We start from the raw sequence: 16,905 nt of genomic DNA, 5'->3' as shown, positions 1-16,905 counted from the left end.
CATTACACTTAGTAGTCAGTTCAGCCAAATCTGACTGTTCCAAATTAAATCAAATGCTTATAGAAAAAGAGTGGAAGCTTACATCTTTTGAAAAGTTTGTATCAGTTGCTGTTCTGCAACACATGAAAAATGCCATAAAAATATTTATTTGCTTCAGATAATTATGTCGTCCATGGAATGGAAATCTGAAATTTTAGCCTGGTGGGGCTTATTATACCATCCTACCCAACTAGTCTACTAACCATGCATATAGAATTTGGCAAACCTACTTTGCTGAAAATGAAGTAATTCAAATTATCAGCACGACTACCCAATCAAGCCTGAAATACCAAAAGTCTTGTAATTTTAATTATTAAAAATTATGATTAGTTATTTCCTATAGTCTGCCGTCTGTCTGATAATGAATTGACAATTATAAATTTTCAAAATGAACCTGATACTGGATGCAGACAAAATTTCTTGGACCAATCGTTTTGAATTTTGCACAGTTCTTCTTCTTCACATCATTACCCAGGCAACTACAAGAGCTTTTTGCAAACTGATAAATATTATTACTTTACAATAACATGTTAATCGTTGTTTTACGTTGTACGAAAAAATCGAAAATCGACCAAAAAATAAAAGCTCCCTTAACTACTTGTGAAATGCTGTGAAAAACGACTGTGCAAATGTCTCAAAAATAAAGTATCCAATTTTTTGCCGATTATACCTTACATAACCCCCCTTAAGTTCGGACACGATTTAAGCGATTTTTCCGTATTCAACTTTTTGAGTAATTTTGCCAAGTCATCTGTCTAGTCTCAGCTTTCACAGCTCTTTCATACTCTGTGCATATCTATTCTATCATAAAGAAATAAACGAAAATTTGTACTACAGCGGAAATGCAAATCGTTCAAGATATGCTAGAAAATTATAAATTACGAAACAATACAAACAAGATTCGATAACATTTAAATAACGATCAAAATGATAATATTTGTAACAGTTTGTTTGCCGTCATATTTAAAAGTGTTACTTAGGCTAAATGGCACGGCTTCATTTACAATTTTTTATTCAATCTTAGTTTTGAACTCTTTCGAAAGCAGTAAAAATATAAATAAACTTCCACTTGCTTATGGTGTTCTTTGAGAGAAGATACAACTAGAAAAGGGAACAAATTGCGATTATATATTCTTTTCTTCATGTTAAAATAACGAAAAAAATGTGAGCAAATTAAACTTCACTCATTTTGATAGCCATAGGTAAACTAACGAACGAATACAATTTTCATCTCTGAATCCAATTAAAAAATTTCGTTCGACAGTTTGTTTCAATATGATTCGACTTCTGCTAACCTACAATATAACTCTTCGATGTGGCATTTTGAAATGAGCGTGTAGCACCTTCTAGATATAGGACGATAAAGAATATTTTAAAAAAATGCATTTAAAATTCGATTACACCTGTTTTTTGTACGGGATACCTGAGTATTCATTACATCATCCTTAACCATGGCAACCAATGCCGCGTTTTGTTAGTTTTATTGCTCTGTCTTGTATAATTGCTTTTACAACATTTTCACTTCAATTTATTCGAATCATTGAGAGCGTATTTATGAGAGTATTATCAACATTAAAATGATAGATGCTGAACATTGCTAAACCTTTTCATCCAGTTTAAAAATAATCCGGGTTAAAAGAGCTAGTACGATGCGGAACTTACCGCAATGGGAGGCACCAATTCACACGCAACGACTTTATTTAGTGCACGTTTTGAAGAAGTGCATTGTGGGAAAGTTACAAAACCAACTGGGTTGGGTATGGTGGAGAATAAATTGCTATTTGATAACCTTAAATGTATTTGGCGGCACTGTACGATTATGCGTGTCCTAACTCGTTGTCAAATCGAAATCCAATCCAAATAGTAACTGAGTTCGAAACACTTGTTCGATGTAATGTAGATAGATAGATCGCACTTGAATTGGATCTCGTGCATCATGCCAAAACCGAGTCCGGTTACCATTTGTAATAGATTGCATCGATTCTCGAAATCAGACCGCTACTTTCTAAATCACATCTGCTTAGCAAAAAAAAACATTTTCCGCATGCGTTGACCGCAGTATGGACTCGTGGCTTTCAGCTAGGCCGTGGATGCTTTTCCTTCCCCAGCTCAAACCGAACGGGTGTGGATGTTTGCATATCTACAGGTTCCGAACTAGTGTCAATCACGTTGCATTTTCCTCGCTATTGGATATTCCTACTGCACGATACCGCCGCCGCCCCCGTAGTTAGCGAACGACAAAATATACACGCGGGTGTGGTTGATTTAATTTTCATCGGTTTCTGTGATCCACTCGAACGTAGAACTCCCGAGCTGCTGGTGGATTGGATTGGCTTGTCTGTTGCGTCACGTCGAGGTCTTCTTCGAACTGGCCCGCGGACGACATCCGACTGTCACATCAGAAAATTGATTTGTTGAAAAGCAATTATAGCGATTCCATTCGACAGTGTGGTTGACTAGAGGTTTGATCATTGGGGAGTTTCGCTGTTATTCTTTTTCTTTCTCTCTCTCTCGCGCTAGTCATCGGTGGATTCTATTTCGAGAACAATGTGTGATGTCGACGATTTGTCTCCATTGTTGTTAGATTAATTAAAGGGACATAAGGGAACCGTTCCGCTGATAGATTTGACGTTTTCTGTCGAACTGCTATCATGTAATTTAACTAAATACTCGATGTTGGTTATAATTTTGGCAATTTACTATAATCTGTCAAATACTTTCGACCGATGGTTCCTCAGATAGAGGTCGGTACAATCACCATGCAGGGACGTCTTTAGACCACTCCACAGTGGTCCCCCATAGGCCAATAATACAAAAAAAATTGGTAAAAGTGTGTATTTATCTCGCGATTATATGGTTATGAATGCGCATTGTATTCATTCAAACTTGATTTTGAAAATAATGAACTGATTTTTTAGTATATAGAAGAATGCGTAGGGTGCACAGTATTTCCAATCAGGCTCAAACGCAATCAAAATTCTTTTGATCACAAAAAAACGATTTTTGAGCTAGAAAGTTTGTTTATAAAATATTTCGAATTTTAAAGAATTACTAGTTTGGTTATTAATCCCCCTAAAGCTGAGAAGCAATTTTTTTTGGTCATTTATGAAAATAAAAAAAAAACTGTATCTGCAGATTTGTAGAAAATATAACTAGAAATAACTTTGCTAAAAAGACTATGTATCTATCTGTTAGTTATAATAAATATTTGTGAATTTTTCTATGGTACTCCCCTGAAAATCACTTTTATCAAAATAACTTTTCTTGGAGATTTTACAGAATTTCAAAATATTCTGAGATTTTGTCCGGCATTAGAAAATACACAATTTTTATTATGCAAGTTTATTTCTTTCCCTGATATAAAAATCTCCAAGAAAAGTTATTTTGCAAAAAAGTGATTTTCTGGGGTGTTTCATAGAAAACTTCACAAATGTCTATCAAAACCTGATATATACATAGTCTCTTCAGCAAAGTTGTTTCTTATTATATTCCTTATCATTTTGCTAAATACAGTTTTTCTTTGTTTTCATAAATGACCTCACAAAAATTTGCTATTCAGGTTTAGGCGGATTAATGACCAAACTAGTAATTCTAAAACATGGGAAATATTTTATAAACAAACTATGCAGAAGACACTATAGCTTAAAAATCGATTTTTGATGGTCAAAACAATTTCGAACAAGTTTTTGCCTATTTGGAAATATTGTGGTTGTGGGGTAGCTCGTTATTTATCTATAAATTAAACAATATTGATGATCGATTGCTCGTCAGAATTTTTTTTTGTCAAACTGTAGTTATCAATATTAGTATTTTTATTAGAAAACGTTACTATTAGTTGTGTATTGAATGATAATTATCAGGTTTTGGGGAATATGGAGTGCAGAAACATGAGTATATTTATATATGTATTCGAAGAATTTAACTAAATATTTTCAACTGCCCCCAGAATGCCTAGAGAATCTAAGATGTTTTATTTGTTTGACGAGATAATACAAGACAAAAAAAAATTATTTAACGTTTTAAAACTATATTATTTTATTATTAATTTTGATCTTGATATTGTGTAGCTTAATTATTAATTTCCCAAAATTCCAATTCGATCATTACAACTTGAGTTATATTTATTTACTGGACTCTACTTTTTGAAACACCTATCGGTACGGAATATTCGATGTACGAGGCAAACGACTCACTCCACTTCGCATCATAACGATGTTCTCGATTTCGGTTTTTTTTTAGAAAGTCCATTGCACAGTGGTTCAGAATGTGAATTTAGCAGAAATTTTAACTTTTTGCTAAAATTAAATGTGTTAGCCTTACAATATGTTTAGCAAAGTTGTTGTACTTTGCAAGACCTTTCTTTTTGTTTGAACAGAAATTAGGGTGGTTCTAATTTTAGCATTATTTTAAAATTGAACTTTTTAACGGTACGAAATATAGCTTGAACGAAGTTGTAGAGCAATACATTTTAGACAAATTTGCTGAAGACACGCAAGCTCTAGCTTTTATACTTTCCATTGTACGTGAAATCCAAATAGAGAGAAAATATATGGTCATAGATTCCACCACAGGTGGCATTATACACGCAGGATGATCTTAGTTGATCGGAAAATTTATTGGCAAGAGATGCGACCATGCAAAATCCCGGACAGCCTAAGGTTGAGTTACTAGCGATTAAAATGGTAAAGCAGATTCGTGTTTCAAAGATTTCCAAAAAGAAACATATTGTTATGGCTATTGGAAATTTCCTTAATAGCGTAACGTAGCAGTAAGCTGACCTTCATAGTCGCATGACGTTTGAGAATGAAGAGTGGTTTGGCCAAGGAGGAATGCTGAAGCAGGGCGGGTTTACCGTTCACCCTTTGAACGTTGTCTTAACCAGAAGAAAATCTTTGTATTTCATGATGAGTATGAGATGGCTTTCGTAAACAAAGCGCAACATTTCCTTTTTCTAGATTATTATTATTTATACGGTTTTTATATGTTTAATCTAAACTTGTTAACATCGCGATTATAGTTTCGAAACGTTGATATATGAACGAGCATTGCAATTTTAGAGGATTAAGTATAGTTAAGTATCATACATTCTAATAGTCATACTGATGAGAAAATATAGAAAGGAGTATACAGATATTCGCAGTACATGAAAGGCAGTAGTCAGTAGGTGATGAAAATTGATGATTGGCGCCATTTTGAAAACCAAGGTGACGGTTTCCAGCCTCCCAAAACAGTGACAACCAAATTAAATGTGAATGCTATTAGAAAAGTGATAGTAATATGGGTGTCACATGAAAGGAGCTTGAGTAGACTTATAAGGAGGGGGTTGGCAATTGAAGTTCAAATTAGCGATTTTCGGTTCCCGCAAATCTCTAGAGCCTTCATTAAAAAGGGTGTAATTTGAAATCGGGTGATGTAGTTGACGGAAGTTTGTTATTTGAAAACACAAAGGTACAGCTTTTGGTTACCATATTGTAGCACATTATCATTTGAAAAGAAGTTGAGGAGAAGGTTTTTTGTAGAAATATGCCTGAAAATGTCATAGTTTGCCATCATTTCTCGAGAATGAGTATCAGTTTCGTGATCACCGCCACAGCCTCCAATACCTCCTAATTGACCCATCGAGAGAGATTTGACCCGATCGATGAGAGGGAGAGGTGATGATCTGATTATAGGAGATATTAGGGGTCGATGGGTCAATTAGGAGGTATTGGAGGCTGTGGCGGTGATCACGATGCTGTTGGGAATATCTGATGACATCATCACAGTTCCTCGATGGCGGATTAGTTAACGCACCCAACTAGAGACTGAGAGATAGCAGGTTCGATTCCTGCTTGAGAACATATCTTTTCTCAGTGTTTCCAATAAAAAAGGTGAATTTTCAGCGTTTCTTCATTCTCACCGTTCCGATCATTTTTCTCTGCCTGTTATCCAGTGGACACGTTCATAAAAATCCTTGAAAAAGGAAAAAAAACAAAGGCTCACGTCAAAACAAGGAATATACCCATATTGATGTTGGTTTTCACTGTTTAGTGGTAAACAGATGCCGCCATCTTGGATTACCAAATGGCCTCAATCATTAATCTCCGTCATCAGCTGCCCAGCTCCTTTCAAATGACACCCATATTGATGATGGTTTTCACTATTTTGTTGTGAACGAAAACCAGTATCTTGGATTTCAAAATAGCTTCAAATATCACATTCCATCATCATTTGCTGATCAGCCCCTTTCAAATGACACTCAGATTGATGATGGTTTCCCCTTTTTTGTGTTCACCGAAAACCGCTATCTTGGGTTCCAAAATGGCCTTAATCATCAATTTTCATCATCTGCTGACTTGCCCCTTTAAAATAACGTCTATATTTATACTAAAGCACGATAGGGGGTCGTTTTTGTTCCATAGAAAATGTTGCTGCTGGGATAGGGAAGTGATGTTTGGCAGTGTTGCCATATTTATAGGAAAATACAGTGATGATCTTTAGCAAATAACACGGTGCTACAGTGATTTTGTACTGTTCAAGAGACCTGGTATAGGTTGTAGATCTCATCAAATGCAACACAAAAGAATGTATGAAAAATGTTGTATACCCTCAAAATCTTGATATATAGCAAAAAAAAAAAGATTTTTCGAAACTTTCGGAACTAAAGAAATTTTTGCGTGATCATTTTTCAACCGATTTTAAATTTGTTGATTGTTTTGAAAATAGGAAGAAATTTTCTTTCCAAAGGTATGCTATGTTATGTTCTTTTGTTAAAAGTACTTTGCGGTTTTGGAACAACAATATGAAAGTCACCATTATTTTGCAATTTTTTCATTAAAAATATAAATTAAAATCGGTTGAAAAATGGCTGAGTTATTAATTTTTTCCAAATTAGAAACCTACTCGCATTAACTCTTGAGGGGTTAGTGTGGTATTGTCTCGCACTATAAGATGCTATAATTATATCTTCCGTTATTTTATCCAATTTCATGTTCAAAGTTCCCACACATACTCTTGAATGTATACGTAATCGAGCAAAAAATATCGTTTTTTTGAAAATTTTATATGAGGCCATCTCCTTAAAATTTTATGCAAGAAAGTTTCTAATTTAGAACAAAATAAATAACTGTCATTTTAAACGGATTTTGATCATAAATAGGTCGTTGGATGCGAAATTAAATGCTCTTCTTAAATTTTGATTAAAACAAAGACACTTTCTAATAAAAATGCAGAGCAATTTTCATTTATATAATGAGAAAATAGCAAAATAATAACAATTTTCATATTGTTGTCCTAAAACCGCGTAGTACTTTTAACAAATGGACATAACATAGCATATTATTAAAAGGTCATTTCTTCTTCTTCTTCTTTCCAAAACACTCAAGAAATTTAAAATCGGTTGAAAAATAGCCGCGTAAAACAATTTTTAGAGCCGAAAGATTCGAAAAATCGTTTTTTTTGCTATAAATCAAGATTTTGAGGGTATATTGAATTGATCAAATATGGTTTTGTGTTGTATTTGACCAGACCTGCAACCTAAAATATATCACTTTAACCCGATCATGCCCAACTTTTTTCTAGTCCACATAGGGCTTCAAAACTATTTTCCTTCAACACGGTGAGATCAAGAAACATGAAAAGTCTATTGTTAAAAAGATAGGTGCTTCCCTTGCAGTGCTATAAGCTGCTCAATGTTTACCTTTCAATGCTCAATACGATTTTCCAAGAATATTTACAATAGTCTAATTGCATGGAAAACGTAGCCAAAGACAGTCTAAATTGATAAGTTTTATCAGTTTTCAATAATGTTGCACCATAACGAAGCTATATGAAAAAATCATTTTCCATTTTCAACGTAAACTGTCTCTGGCAGCACTGCTCCATCGGAATCGAGTCAGACTAATTGCAATAACTTCGATTCTAGAGCTGATCCTTGTAACTGTTATTACTCAAATGAAAGGCAATAGTCACATTCATTAGCCTTACTTGTTTTTGTGAGCAAATCTTGCCCCAATCAAAAGTTATAGCTGTGTAAAACGTTGTTGTCCACAAACAACATGGGCATGAATGTGTGAAAAATACATTCAATTATTTTTATTTTGTAGCACTTTGTAATATAATTATCGTCAAATGAATGAAAATGATCAAATTGAACGGAAATTGGTGCTGTAAAGTAGAAGAAGAATTGACCATACATTTGCCGTACATGCGGTTGATTGACTATAACTGTAATAAAAAAGCAATCCATCCGTAAGCTAAAAATTTAAAAAAATGGCTGCATTAAACCATGACATAAAAACAATATAATGGATTCAAGATACCAAATATTTCAGACATAAACTAAAGCAACAAGAATTTATTTTCATTAATAAAAGTAGCAACACTGTTCGGAAGATTTTGGCACGGCACTGTTCGGAATATTTCGGCACGGGTGAATTGTGGGAAAATAGGAACGTCGAAGGAAAAATAAGAAGTTGATTGTCACATATTGTCTTAGAATTGATAGTGGTTTTTACGGTTTTTACCGTTCTGTGATAACCGGGAGCCGTCTTTCAAAATGGCCTCAATCATTTGCTTACCACTACTTTACAAATAACACCCATATTAGTAGTTGATTTCTATTTTTTGTGGTTACCGCCAACCGCATTCCTGCATCCCAAAATGGCCTCAACCATCGATTTTCAGTATCTGCTGATCAGCCCGTTTCAAATAGTACCCATATTGATGATGGTTTTCACTGTTTTGTGGTAACCGGCGACCGTTATTTCGGATTTCAAAATGGCCTCCATCATCAATTTCCATCATCTGCTTACCAGCCTCTTTGAAATGATATCCATATTTGCATCATCTTGGACTACAAAATGGCTTTAATCATCAATTTTCATTGTTTATCGCCTTGAACATTGCACGATAACTATATCTCATTCAACTGGTGTTCGCACTGGGTCACTTGAAAGCGGTATCTTTTCATTTGACCTGGTCAAACGAAGGAAGTTGAACATGAACAGCGACTCATTTGAATGCGGTGGTGAATAAACGGTCATGAACTGAACGTCAGTTTAAAAGCAACTGATGTGCTAAATAAATATGAATGTTGTCAAAGCCATATAATTTCCGTAGAACGAACTGAAAAATTTAATGCACTGGTTATTCCTTTGTGTTGTCGTTGTTTGTTTTCGGAGTTTTTTTCTCATAGCTCTAATGCTAAATAATCTCCAAATAAGAAATTATTTGCTTTGCTTCGAACTGAGCTAACTGAAATTGGAAATCGATTTGACATGGAGTAGTAGTCGAGTGTACCGTTTCACCGTGCATGTTAAGTTGGGTTTAACTTTTAGAATTCTTCTGATCAGCGTATAACAGCAATCTTGATCGCGATATAGACATTATGTTCATAAATGCAAACAATAAATCCAAATGTTCAATAAAATCAACTAGTTTTTTGACTACGGGAGTTACAATAGTACGCAATAAAATTGTCCCGTTTATATTTGTTCAGAACGTCTTGATTGTGAGCAGTACAGCATTCCTGATGTGATGCAACTGGTCAGAGTCGACATGCAATTTCACCACACTTCTCCACAATTCTCCGAATCTTGTCACCTTGAGATTCATTGATGTTTCATTCTCGCTTTAGGAATAGAAATAACGGTTCTTTGTAATATTTTCCCTTTTTGAACGCATTTTTGATGATGTAGAATTTTTATGTTAAATAATTCAATAGTCGTTTTGTACAGTTGTGTATTATGACTGGCTTGTGAAGGCGAAGAAAACGAACTAAATGTTACATTTTAAATACTAACAATCTACCTGCTCACATTTTATGTACAGCGCCAGGGTTAACTAATAAACTTGATTTGTTGATGTTTTCGTTTTTTCTTGGTGCTACATCGGTGTAATGCAATAAAATGATGGAAGCCTGAATCATTTTCCATATCCGCAGAACGCTTGCCAGATACAGATTTGTTGTCGCTACGGTTCGGTCCCTTCTGAACTTTGTATACTTGTAGCCCAAAACACGTTATTGATTCAAAATAAATTGAAGCTATAGAACCGAAATGTTTATGTGACGTTTGGTAAAATGCCATCCTGACGATGCTGGGATGCGTTTTTTACCGCTAGTATCATTCCGCATGGTTGTCAGGACGGCGCCGGTGGTTGAGTGGTAAGCGTGACCGCCACTCATTCCAGTTGGCTTGGGTTCAATTCCAGCCGAGGTCGTTGAGATTTTTCTGAGGTGAAAAAATCTGTGGTCACGTCTTCCTTCGGAAGGGAAGTAAAGCCGTTGGTCCCCGGTCCATGAAAATTGGTGGATCGATATCTAGTCCAGGTAGTGGAATCACTTCTCTGGCGTCGGTAAAGAAGAAGTATATCCAACTTCTATACTCTACTAACAAAAATATCCTCCTCCCGTGATACTTGTGGAGTGCGCAGTAGTATATATACAGCCTCTAACAAAAGCAAGTATCGGACTAACAATTCCTTCCCTTTCCTTCCGCGATCTACGTTCGGGCCTGGTCGGCGCCGGTATTGATTAGAAACACTTTAGGATTACCAGGAGTTGCACATTGAAAGATGTTTCGCTAATCGCAAGCATAATTATCTACTGATTCCCTGTGGAACTTCAGCTAGTCCCGATCGATAACGGAGTAGCAGCCAGGGGTGGTCGCACAAGCTCAAGCTCAAGCTAGTATCATTCCGCATGGTTGTCAGATGCTGTTTGAGCGGTTAGTCACATGGGATGCGACTCCGAACTGCGCTGTATTAACATTAAACTTTAAACGACTTTCAATTAAAATTTCTGACATTTTAAGCAACACACTGAAGAGTTACAAATATTCGAGTGTATCTTTTCTATTTTTTACGCCAATCCTCAGTGCAAAATCCTGGCCCAGGCCTAGTGCACCCATGCGTAAAGACGGTACTGTCCCCAAGAGTGAAGTATGGTAATAAAACATAAGTTAACCTATTGTTTTCAATTTCACCCAAAATTTCATCAGGACTCGGGACGTTTTAGGACCTAACTTTAATGGCAATGAAAATGCTCAGCTGATTGTTCCACCTCCACTCTAAGGATTACTGACAACAGCAGTTTATTATGGTGCCATTCTCGAGTTTCGATTAACAGTATCGTAAAGTTTAATTTGAATTGTGAAGCTGACACTGGGTAAAAGTCTAGCAGATTCTAAAAAATAAAAGCTGCTCGCTTAAATTTTAATCTCTCGCGCCATCTTTGCAACGGCCCTGTCCCACTGGCCTCAACGATGGAAATGCCACGAAAATAAAACGGCGATGATCGTTACGAGATGATTACTGAGCCTGTGAAATGTTAGCTTATGGCATAATAAATATAATGTTTCACGTCTTCCGACTGACGTTTGCTTTTTTTTCGTTGCTGGTCTTTCGCACAGGGTCTATTTTGGGCACTGGCCTGCATCTGGCTCATCTACGAAGACATCAAAATACCGCATCTGAAGGGCGAAGCTTTCACCGGAAATTCAAGCTACGAGTTTCTCTATACCAATTACATCCCGACGGAATTCCTAATTAGCGGTATCGTATCCGGCCTGCTGACGGTGATCAACGTAATTTGCATCTTCATCACCGCCATCATGGTGCTGAAGATAAAGGAAGTGGCCGCCCCCTACACCTCTAGCCCGGATTTGCGAAGGTAAGTGACGAGTTGTTCGTTATACCCATATAATATGAACATTGTCATACTGGGAAAAGGCCTGGGGTATGAGGAGTTCTCTTTATTCGTTTCCGGTACACAAAGACAGTACTAAGTAGAGTCATTGTATTTTTTTTGTTGTGGCTGCGAAATGGTTGTGAAATTAATTTGCAATTATCCTGTTATCTGTCAAGTTAAAAACACAATACATTATACTCAAAATTTAGTGAATTACACTCCCTGGGAGAATGGAATGATGGACTACGTAAACTGAAACTCAAACAATCACAAAAAACTCTTTGTTCGATCAGCGATTAAACTGAACTGCACAATGAATAGATGCTCGTTATCAGCGAGTTGGAAAAAGTCATCCATAAACGAGATTCCGGCCAGTCAGGTTTATTACTACGGTTGCTCCACCGGATGCTGAAAAAAAAAATAATTGTCCGGATTATACTCTTCGGCCGTGGGCTGTAAAATCGAAGCGAATATTTTTTGTCATGTTTGCAGAAAACTCTAAATTGTCACAGTTAAAAGCTGTTTTCAGATTTATTATTCGCTTCGTAACAATGGACGCGGATGTTTCAATCGAAAGCACTCGAACATACGGCTATCGTTGGTTCAGTTGACGACAATAACGACACATCACATGACATCAATGACCTGGTTTAATGTACTGGTTCGTGTAGCTTGTAACTTGGCGTGGATTAGTTTGTCTGCCTAATTTAATACCAGGGATCCCATAAAAAGATTTAAATCCTTAAAACTATTTTCCACTGACAACCTGTCAGTAGTAGAGTGTTTATAATTTTTTTGCTTGAGGTGTACACTTTTAAAATAATGAAATTTATCAATCAAATGCGTTTGGTGACTGATATCAGCCTAACTATTTTTAATAGGTAGTTGTTTTTTGCGCATTGTTGAAAAAAAGAGACTAATTTCCACCAGTATCAACAATTGCTTGTCAACTTCGTCGCAAACTGTTTAACAATTATTTACTTAATTTACTTAATCCTTAAGAAAGGAAAAAAACAAAGAATATATAAATTTACCGTATTCGGTGGAAAGGGTTCTCCTAGTTCATCAAATCAGTTGGACTTGCAATGTTAAAGTGAAGACACGTTTTCCTCCAAGCTTGTTCTTTATACAGGGTAATATTTTTGCAATTCTTATAAAAGAAATGTATAAGATTTGCTCAAATGTTGACAGCTTCTTCCGAGTCTGGGATGGTTGTGTCTCATGCAGCAATCGCTTTAGCTCGACGAATTGGGAAAATGCAAGAATGTGTGTTTTTATCTCTATTAAACAAGTTTCAAAAGAAAGGTTTGAAGTGATAACGCTATTACTTTGTTTTAGGTTAAAGGTCAAGACGATATTCATTGCGACACTTTCAAACTTGCTTAGCTATTTCCGTGCTTGACAGAAATGACAGTTGTCAGTAAAATTCCCGATGAAAGAAATTCAGGAAACCGTTCGCGAAATTATTTTGTTCATCTACATGCAAAATCCTGGGTTATCGTATCGTGCCTTGGGAACACTGATGGATAAACATCATTCAACCGTCTCCAAGGTGCTCCAAAAGTTCCAGGAATGGATGTTAGTGGACCAGAATACAGGAGCTCGGCGAAAACTGGGAAAACGAGTAAAAACCGACAAAGCACTAATAGCTCATTTCAAACGCAATCCAAACATTTCGACGCGGGACTTGGTCCTAAAACTTTATCTTTTGCAAAGTCGCTGCTAACGAAATACTGCTGCAGCGTCATTGATGATGAGACCTACATCAGAGCAGATTTTAAGCAGTTGCTGGGACAGGACAAATTTACTGTGGATGACCTTTTCAAACGGAAGAAACTATCGGAATTCGCCTCGAAGTATGTGATTTGGCAGGCCATATGCACTTGTGGCTAATGTAGCGAACCATTCGTGACCAAAGTCACCATGAACGGTGAGATTTACAAAACTGAGTGCTTCCAAAAAAGGGGCTTTTGCCGTTCTTGAGCGAGCATGACCAAAGACCTGATTTAGCATGTTTTGACCTGATTTAGCTGATTCGGTGGATTTGAGGCTAAAGACATAACCAACTTACCAAACTGTCTTGAAATCTGTTCGACAGAAACTTTTTGGGCCATGAATTACTGCAACCTTGGCTTCTTTTCGATAACTACCGCTGATTATAACAATCAATTAACAACTTTCCCTTCAAAGAGTTTTGTTTCTGTGAATTGGATGATTTTGTCAATTCACTACGATTTTTAAAAGTATAATGTAGAAATAATATATTCGTAAAATTATGCGAATATAATTAAAAAGGTTATAAAAATGCCTGTTGAACGAGCTATAGGATGTCACTAGCCGTTCAAGGATGACGGAGATAATAAACATTGTATGGTTTTGTCTCTCTCATTAATATAATGTACTCATTAAATTTATTTAATTCACTTGTTCTATTCGTTTAGTTCATTTTTAAAAATTTTGATTTAATAGGTTAAGCTCATTTTTTTCACTTAATTCATGTAATTAATTTAATTCAAATTTTTTTTGTATTTATTTAATTCATTTGATTCATTTAGTTAATTTAATTCATTTAATTCATTTAATTCATTTAATTCATTTAATTCATTTAATTCATTTAATTCATTTAATTCATTTAATTCATTTAATTCATTTAATTCATTTAATTCATTTAATTTATTTAATTCATTTAATTCATTTAATTAATTTAATTAATTTAATTCATTTAATTCATTTAATTCATTTAATTCATTTAATTCATTTAATTCATTTAATTCATTTAATTTATTTAATTTATTTAATTCATTTAATTCATTTAATTCATTTAATTAATTTAATTCATTTAATTCATTTAAGGGGGGGGGGGGTTAAGGGTTTCAACAAGTAAAAAAACACTTTTTGCGACTTTTTTAGAACTTTGGGTGAAGCGAATTTACCAAAACTTTTGTGTATTTTATTGTATTATATTAATAACATTCTGTAATTTTTTCATGCAAAAATATCTACAAGCATCTCGGTGATGAAACTTTTGTAGAACGTCTCTGGAAAAAGCACGATTTGCGATATTAACTACCATTCAAAAATTACTTAGCCGATCGATTTCAAATTTTGCATACACATTTTCTGTAAAAAATAACTAATCCCTACGTTGAATTTTTAGAGACAATTTTTCGATTAAGGGGGCTTTTACTCATAAAAGAGCGGATTTTTTCGTGAAAGATAGCAATTTATATTTGAATAAAAACTCCCTTAATTGAAAAATTCTCTCAAAAACTTAAAAACTTAACATAGGGGATAGGAATGTTTTACATAGAAGCAGTACACAAAACAATTTGCTTCACCCAAAGATCTGAAATAAATTCTCCAGAAAAAAATGCTTATTTTGCTTGCTAAATCCCTCTCTTAATCCATTTTATTTATTTAACTCATTGAATTGTTTCAATACAAATAATTCATATAGTTTATTTGGTTCACTTTGTTCACTTAGTCCACTTACACTTAGTTCACTTGGTTCGATTATTTCACTTAGTTCAGTTAATTCATTTAATTTGTTTTATTTGTTTAATTTATTTAATTTATTTAATTTATTTAATTTATTTAATTTATTTAATTTATTAGATTCATTTAAGTAATTTAATTCATTTAATTCATTTAATACTTTTATTTTTTTTCATTTATTTCTATTAATTCCTTTAATTCATCTGGTTCATTTAGTTCACTTAGTTCATTTAATTCCTTTAATTCATTTAATTATTAAAAAATATTCAATTCATTTAGTTTAATTAATTTAATTCATTTAATTAATTCATTCATTAATTCATTAATTCATTAATTCATTTAATTCATTTAATTCATTTAATTCATTTAATTCATTTGATTCATTTAACTAATTTAATTAATTTAATTAATTCAATTCATTTAATCCATTCAATCCATTTAATCCATTAAATCCATTTAATCCATTTAATCCATTCAATCCATTTAATCCATTTAATCCATTTAATTATTTAATGTATTTAATCCATTTAATCCATTTAATCCATTTAATCCATTTAATCCATTCAATCCATTTAATCCATTTAATGCATTTAATTCATTTAATCCATTTAATCCATTTGATCCATTTGATCGATTTGATCCATTTGATTCATTTGATCCGTTTGATCCGTTTGATCCATTTGATCCATTTGATCCATTTGATCCATTTGATCCATTTGATCCATTTGATCCATTTAATCCATTTAATCCATTTGATCCATTTAATCCATTTAATTTGTTTAATTCATTCAATTTATTTAATGAGTTTAATTAGTTATATTCATTTTATTCATTTAAATTCAATTCATGTAATACTTTTAATTAATTTATTTCAATTAATTTGTTTACTTTATTTAATTGATTTGGTTCGTTCAGTTCATTTAGTTTTTTTAGTAGATTTAGTTTATTTGATTGTTTTGGTTCATTTGGCTTATCCAATCATTTAATTCATTTTATTTATTCAATTAATTTATTTAAATTAATACATTTAATTACTTAATTTAATTTAATTTGTTCAATTCATTTCAATAATTTAGTTAATTTAATTCATTTAATTCATTCAATTCGTTCAATGTATTTAATTCATTTATTTCATTTACATCATTTACATAATTTAATTCGTTTAATTCACTTAAGTCATTTAATTCATTTAATTTATTTAATTCGTTTAATTCTTTTAATTCAGTTGATTAATTTAATTCATTCATTCAGTTGAGTCAATTAGTTAAATACATTTATTCGTTGACTGCCCTTAATAAATTTATTTGATTTAAAATATTTTCATTTCAATAATTTAAGGATTTTATTAATTCTATTATTTTTGTTAATTTTTTTTTAATTTTATTAGGTTTATAAATTTTACTTTTATTATTTTAACTAATTTTGTCAAATCTATTCGAATACAAAAATAATTTTGGCAAACTATATTGATTTTATTGATTTTATTGTTTCAATTTTCCTAATATTTGTTAATATTTTGTTCCTGCTATTGAATTTATATATTTCATTTGTTGTATTCTTTGTATTCATTTTATTTGTTTTATTAATCTTACTCGCTTTGTTCATTTTATTCGTTTTAGTCATTATAGTCATCTTATTCTATATATTAGTTTTATGCATTTTATTCAGCTTAATTATTTTATGAATTTCATTTGTTTTATTGT

General features: G+C 33.4%; 2 protein-coding genes across 2 annotated transcripts in view; one reads left to right on the top strand and one right to left on the bottom strand.

Moving 5' to 3' along the window:
* Positions 1–16,905, bottom strand: part of LOC131679305 (uncharacterized) — a 615,352-nt gene that overhangs the window by 408,487 nt on the left and 189,960 nt on the right. The gene's annotated exons all lie outside the window — the stretch shown is intronic.
* Positions 1–16,905, top strand: part of LOC131679306 (uncharacterized) — a 172,644-nt gene that overhangs the window by 95,577 nt on the left and 60,162 nt on the right. The window contains exon 9 of the mRNA XM_058960014.1: positions 11,430–11,689. Coding sequence (XP_058815997.1) covers positions 11,430–11,689 — 260 coding nt within the window. The remainder of the gene's footprint in view (positions 1–11,429; positions 11,690–16,905) is intronic.

This window comes from Topomyia yanbarensis, chromosome 2, assembly GCF_030247195.1.
Source record: "Topomyia yanbarensis strain Yona2022 chromosome 2, ASM3024719v1, whole genome shotgun sequence".
Taxonomy (NCBI): domain Eukaryota; kingdom Metazoa; phylum Arthropoda; class Insecta; order Diptera; family Culicidae; genus Topomyia; species Topomyia yanbarensis.
Note: the sequence above shows the minus strand (reverse complement) of the source record. Positions and strands in the feature narration are given on the sequence as shown.